At 34.2% G+C, this 6932-nt stretch overlaps 1 protein-coding gene across 1 annotated transcript; it reads right to left on the reverse strand.

Moving 5' to 3' along the window:
• Positions 1-5209: 5209 nt before the first annotated feature.
• On the reverse strand, positions 5210-6521 carry LOC144891718 (uncharacterized). Its single transcript, XM_078775738.1, has 4 exons — positions 6369-6521; positions 6126-6278; positions 5672-5802; positions 5210-5451 (listed from the first exon to the last, which is right to left on the reverse strand). The coding sequence occupies exons 1-4, from the start codon at positions 6422-6424 to the stop codon at positions 5420-5422; spliced, it is 372 nt and encodes a 123-aa protein (XP_078631864.1). The 5' UTR covers positions 6425-6521; the 3' UTR covers positions 5210-5419.
• Positions 6522-6932: the final 411 nt, after the last annotated feature.

Here is a 6932-nt window from a genome sequence, read left to right on the forward strand (position 1 = left end):
GAAAATGTTTGACAGTGTCCGCCTGTATATTGGAACACAAGAGGTTGAAGCGGTTGATTATGTCTCTGCTACATCTGAAATGATGAAATTTACACTATATTCGTTTAGTGATAGAATGGGTAAGGGAGCTGTTGAAGGTTTTATTCCTGATATGTCAACGGGTACAAACGCAGACCCTGGTTATAGTCAAAGGAAGTCAATGTATAATGATGAAACAAAAGCAGTGAATAGTTTTACCGTAGCAGTACCTCTTAAAGGTATATTTGGATTTTGCGATTATGATAAAGTTTTGTATGGTCTTAAAATTAGATTTCAACTACAAAGGAATGATAATGTAAATAGGTTGCTTTTTGGGGATGAAAATGCTTTTGGAGACAACAATAAATTTGTTATTAATGATTTGTGTTGGTATATCAGTGAATATACTCCTAATCTTAAAACGGAAGAGATGTTAAATAGAAGACTTAACTCAAAGAAACCGCTAAATGTATCATACCTTAAAAGAAGATGTCAACACGTTAAACTGGAACACACTACCTACACTTGGAATTTGGGTGTTCTTCAAGGAAAGCCACGATACCTCTGGCTCATTTTTAAAAAACCAGATGGAGAGGACGGTACTAATAAGAATAATGCGCTGAGTGATAATGCTAAGGTGAAACAACTTCGGGTTTCTCTTGATGGCACATTTTATCCGCGAGATAGATTGGAAATTGATTGGGAAAAAAATGATTATGCGGAAGCCTACAAGTCCTACCAAAAGGTGTGTGAAAGTAATGGTAATAATGATCCTATTTTGGATATGGTTGCGTTTCAAAAACTTTATACAATCTACGCAATTGACCTGAGTTCTCAAAAGGAAACTATAAAGTCTAATCGAGTGGATACTTCTCTATACATTGAAAGAGGGGAGAGTGAAGAGGTTAATGCATATTGTTTGCTTTTGGAGGAAACAGAATTACAGATTAATACAGATAATGGTGTTATGATTAATATCACATAGGTTTTTTCTCATAAATAAATGGTTGGGGTATATGTTAATCAAATCAATCTTAATAAATTAACATCTTGTATTCAAAATCAAAAGCCTTGTATTATTAATGTTAATACAATTCAAAGAAAAGGAGCTGTAAGAATTGATGTTTTACTCACACACACACAAGTAAAAACACTAAATGATGTTGGATCACTTAAAATTAAAATGACGAAACCTATGTTAAAGAAATATTCAATAGACGAGTCAAGAGGAGGATTTCTCCCGTTTCTAATTCCTTTATTTGCTGGTTTAAGTGCGGCGGGAGCATTGACTGGTGGTATTTCAGCAGCGGTAAAAACTGCTAACGAAAGGAAGGCACAACTAAAAGCTCAAAAAGAATTGGAAAGACATAACAAGGAGTTGGAGAAACAAATTAGTGGAAGTGGTGTAATTGTAGATTTTGCTCAAAAACTTGAAAGTCTACCTGATAAAGCTAGATTGTTGGTTGGAGATATGCTTTCCTCTATCGCTCAAGCGGGTGTTAAACTAACTAAACGGGGTAATGGATTGTATCTTTCTCATAAATAAATGGATAAATGGTTTAAACAATTTGGAAAGAATACAACGTCAAATATAGAACTAGCTAAGTATTGTAAAACACTAAAAATTGATAATGTGGTTATTTGTATGAGAGATGAATTAATACATATAAATAAGAATACAAAGAATATTATTATGAATTTAGACACACAGAATGGTTCTCATTGGGTTTGTATTCATAATAGTCAGGATAAATATTATTTTGATAGTTATGGTATGCCACCACCTGTTGAAGTAATACAATTCTTACAGAATGGTGTTTATCAAACATTTCAAGTTCAAGAAATTAATTCTAAATGTTGTGGTCAATTATGTTTATATGTATTATTTCAACTCAACAATAATGAAAATTTTTATGATATCATTTTTAATCTAATATAAATGACTTATGTTGGAAAAGATGGTTCTATCTTTGGAAAATCCTCTCAGGATATTGATTTATCAAATTATTATACAAAGGCACAGGCTGAACGACAAAAATATAGTGTAAGTAAAAATATTAATATGAAGAATACTTATAAATTAATCAATTATCCAAACCCTACAGATGCGAATGACTTAATTAGATTAAGTGATTTATCACAATATATATTTTTAAAGAAAACAGCACGTTTTGTGAAACAAGTAAAATTTACAACCACAACACCTGGTTATACTGACCATACACCTTTCCTCATTGAATTTAACTACCTGCTTACAATTGAATTTTATAAAGAAGGACATTTAGTTAATATGCGAATTAATAAATGGGGGTATGATATGCCTGATTTAGGGTATAATTGGTCTTTTTCAATAAACATAGAAGACCTACATGATTTAAATCAGTCTCGTAAAGAAGAATATTATCCACTTGGTGAGGATAAGGATTTATGTGGAAGTACAATTAGTAAACAACAAATACGTGATTTTAAGAAAAGAAAAATATATGATAGTATAGCGATGGTTCGCATGACAAAGAAGGAAGGTAATGAGATAAGGATAGAAAGCCGAGGAATACAAACCGATTTGGTAGTGGGAAGATGGGGTGGTATTACCTGTCATAATATTAATCTCACATATATTTCTGATACATAAATGGCAGGAAGAAGACTACAAGAGAATTATAATTTTTGTATTCAAGGATACCTACAAGAAAAGGGTGCTCGGTATTACATACCTTATGATTTGGAGCATATACATGAGAATTTTGTCATTAAAAACTGGCCTTATACTGATATTGTTAAACCCACAAATAGAGACTTGTTTAAAATATTAAATAAAAATGAACTTCTCAAAGTTATGAAATATAAAACTCTTTTAGAAATCGTCAACAAATCTTATTGGTATCCTATTATGAGAAAAATAATTATAGATACAAGAATATCTCAAAATCCAGATGAGTATATGTATAATATTCTTTGGGGTTCAAACTCAAGGGTAGCAAGGGATGAGGAAGGAGTTGAAGAAGAGAAGGAGGAAAGAGAGAAAAAGGAGAAGGAGGAAAGGGAGAGGGAGGAGAAGGAGGAGAGGGAGAAAAAGGAGGAGAAGGAGGAGAGGGAGAAAAAGGAGAAGGAGGAAAGGGAGAAAAGGGAGAAGGAGGAAAGGGAGAAAAGGGAGAAAAAGGAGAAGGAGGAGAGGGAGAAAATGGAGGAGGAGGAGAGGGAGCAAAGAGAGAGGGAGGAAAAATATAAAAAGATGGAAATCAGTGAGATTCATAAAAGATTGAGTGTATTAAAGCAAATAAATCAATCTCAACGCACCGAAGAGGAAATTAAAGAATTAACAACTCTTATGAAGATAATGGTTTCAAAAATAAGAACGTCAATGTCTTCAATTTCAGGGAGGAGATTTAAACGAGAAAGTGGTGAAGAAGAAGAAGAAGAAGAAGGAAAAGATTATGTGATTGATGATGTTGGTGTCATTGACTTTAGTTAGTTTTTATTTGTAAATAAATGGAGGAGAGAGTGAAGGCATTCCTTAGGATTCTTTATGTTTTAAAAATAAAGATTGAAATGTATATGTTGAAAACCAAAAAGGTTTTGATACTCTGTCGGAATTTTTCTGATAAATAAATATGAGTTATTGTCTCAAATGTAAAAAGAAAACTAAATCTAAAAATATCTCTTATGTTAAAGCTAAAAATAATAGAGTTTATCAAAAAGGAATATGTCAAGTATGTGGCTCTAAAAAGTGCCAATTCATCTCTCCTAAAAGAGGAGGAGACATACAAAAGTTTCTGTCAGGAAGTAAATTTACAACAACTGGAATTCCAGGGGAATTACACCTTCCAGGGTATTCTTTCTGTGGTCCAGGAACAAACTTGGATAAAAGATTAGATGAGGCTGACAATCCTAAACCTTGGTCTAAACCTACAAATAGGGTTGACGAAGTGTGTATGAAGCATGATATTGCTTATGGGAAAACCACTACGTTGACTGAAAAACATAAAGCCGACAGCGAAATGTTGTATAATTTGTCTTTGATACAAAATCCAACGTTGAGAGAGAAAGTTGATAGGTTTATTGTGAGAAATTTGATAAATGCTAAATTGAAACTTGGTCTTGGTTATTCCTCAAAAAACTATTAGGCTCTAATGATGTCATCAAGACTGAGGAGCTTTTGGCTGAAGAATTACACAAACCTATAATCACAAAGTTTAAAAGAAGGAAGGTTTATTCTAAATACACCGACCACATATGGTCCGCTGATTTAATTGAATTGAATAATGACAGGGGATACAGGTATGCTTTAACCGTTATTGATTTGAGGAGTAGATTTGCCTGGGTTGTCCCTTTAAAAAAAAAAAGGGGTGATACTTTAATGTTAGCCTTTAAGCTAATATTTGATCGGGATAAAAGGAAACCAAAGAAGTTATGGACTGATGAGGGAACAGAGTTCTATAACAAAATATTCATGAAATTTCTTAAGGGGAAGGGTATTAAATTATACAGCACCTTTAATGAAGGAAAGGCAGTTGTTATTGAGCGTTTTAATCGTACTTTGAAAGAGAAATTATATAAAAAATTCACACAACTCGGTTCTCAAAAATGGGTGTATTTAATTCAGGATATTGTAGATAATTACAATAATACAGTTCATTCATCAACAAAATCAAAACCATCAGAAACATTTACAAAATTAGAATATGAAAAGGAGATTAATTTGAGAAAGCCCAAGTTCAAAGTTGGTGATATGGTAAGGATATACAAATGGAAAAGCCATTTTGAGAAAGGTTATACACAAAAATGGACTCGTGAATTATTTAAAATCATTGATGTAATGGATACAGTCCCTTGGACTTACAAATTAAATGATTTAAATGGAGAAGAAATCTTGGGTTCATTTTACTCGCAAGAATTACAAAAAACAAAGCTAATAATTCATTAAACAACATTTCTATTCACCCCACCCAGATTAGCTAATTTAATTAGTGGTAATAAAAAAAATATTAAATAAACAAAAATCATAAGCCACACCCACACAGACCACGCCCACACAGACCCCACCCACACAGACCCCGCCCACACAGACCCCGCCCACACAGACCACACCCATCATCCCCCACCCCCAGTGCGTCCCCCACCCTTGATCCCCCCTCATCCCACCCCCACCTTCCCCACACACACAAGGGGAGGGGAGGGGTGGGATGAGGGGGGGCCAAGGGAGGGGGACGCACCTTCCTGTCCCTTTTCCTTTATTCTCTTTTTGTAATTAAGAATTAAATAATTGTAAACAAAACAAATATATATAAATATTGAAAACATTAAAATCTTTATATTATTAAAACATTTTTCTTGAGGTATACATTCAACTTCTCCCCAGCATAAGTCATCAATTTCTTCCCAGCACAAGTCAAAGGTTGGTTCAGCAGATGTCTTCAGGTTTTGAATCTCTTTCTATTAAAGACAAGAGGGGAGAGATATTTATTTCATATTTATGTTCCATGTCAAAGCGTCTTGAAAAGCGCTATACAAAATAAATGTATTATTATTATTATTATTAATATAGGGTCGGATGCCCTTCCTGACACCAACCCTGAATCACCTCTTACGATGCGCAGGGATATGGTGTACCTATTATAAACGGTGAACCACACACACGTACACACATGCTTACCTCGAAAAAAATCCAGCTTAGCGTCAAGATCGTTGAGTTGAAAATGTAGAGGTTCACAGGTTGGTAGGAAATAACCACTCCTTGGGGGATCAAAATCATCCCACTCAAAATTTTGGTCTTCGAGGTTAATACTGCAAACAAAATAAGGAGAAATTACTATTATATGCTGAAGTAAGCCTGACAAAACATCACACACACGCACACACACACACACACACACATTCACAGATACATACACACACACACACACACACACATACACACACACATACACACACACACACATACACACACACACACACACACACACACACAATCTCATTTTTTCATTTCTGTTCCTCACAATTCGATCTCTCTATTTTAATCACAGACACACATGCACACACATACACATACACACACACACATGCACACACACATGCACACACCTCTCGTTTTTTATTTTCTATCATACCTTTCACGTGAATTTTCTAAGAACGGTGAAACATTGAATTCATTCTGAGCCCACCATCTCGGAGGTAGGTTATTCAAACCCGTATTCAGTTCGTTGTGGAACTCTTGAGAAACAACTTGAAATTCTGCCAGGATATTTACAATATTTGAATTGCTGCAATGAATAGGAAAAATAAATTATTAGTTGTATAATTAATCACATACAAAGCTCTCATTAACAGTGTTTAATACCAAATGAACTTACCAATGTCCTGGCGAGTATTCTTCATCAGAGGAAAGACTGGAATAAGACAAGCTCATCTTCGTTCACAATGTTTAAATGTCCCATTCGGAGACCTCTCTTTTTATAATGAACAAAATGTATTTCGGGGAACTGAAGTGCTTGTCAGCTTTTGGAAACTGAGGGCGTGTGTTTGTGAAAAACAGGAAACAAGACAAAGAGAATTCCTTGGAAGTTATCCAAGTGAAACAACGTCATTTCTCAACAGTGAGCTATTAATTAGAAAAGGTTCGAGTGGTATATAAATGGAAAACAAAATGAATGTAAAAAATATCAAATAAGTATAATTGAAAAGGCAACTGGTAAAAAAGTTCACAAAACAAATAAGAGAATTAATTTAAATACCGGTGAGTTGGATGAGACGGTGAGGAGAGTTGTAGGAGAATTAAATTATTTCCCACACATAAACAAATATTTGTCGGGTCGATGTTTGAGTGGGTTATATTCACCAGATGATATTAAGAGTAAAAGGTTAAAAGGTCCATAAGGTCAGAAGGATCACAGGTGTTTAAGTGGTCTAATGAATAA

This window comes from Myxine glutinosa, chromosome 4 (genome assembly GCF_964187855.1).
Source record: "Myxine glutinosa chromosome 4, kmMyxGlut1.1, whole genome shotgun sequence".
Classification (NCBI taxonomy): domain Eukaryota; kingdom Metazoa; phylum Chordata; class Myxini; order Myxiniformes; family Myxinidae; genus Myxine; species Myxine glutinosa.

Coding starts and splice junctions, on each gene's coding strand:
- LOC144891718 (XM_078775738.1), bottom strand. CDS start 6,424: ATGAGCTTGTCTTATTCCAGTCTTTCCTCTGATGAAGAATACTCGCCA. Junction 6,279..6,368: donor GAATACTCGCCAGGACATTG/GTAAGTTCATTT, acceptor TATTCATTGCAG/CAATTCAAATATTGTAAATA. Junction 5,803..6,125: donor TTAGAAAATTCACGTGAAAG/GTATGATAGAAA, acceptor TTTTGTTTGCAG/TATTAACCTCGAAGACCAAA.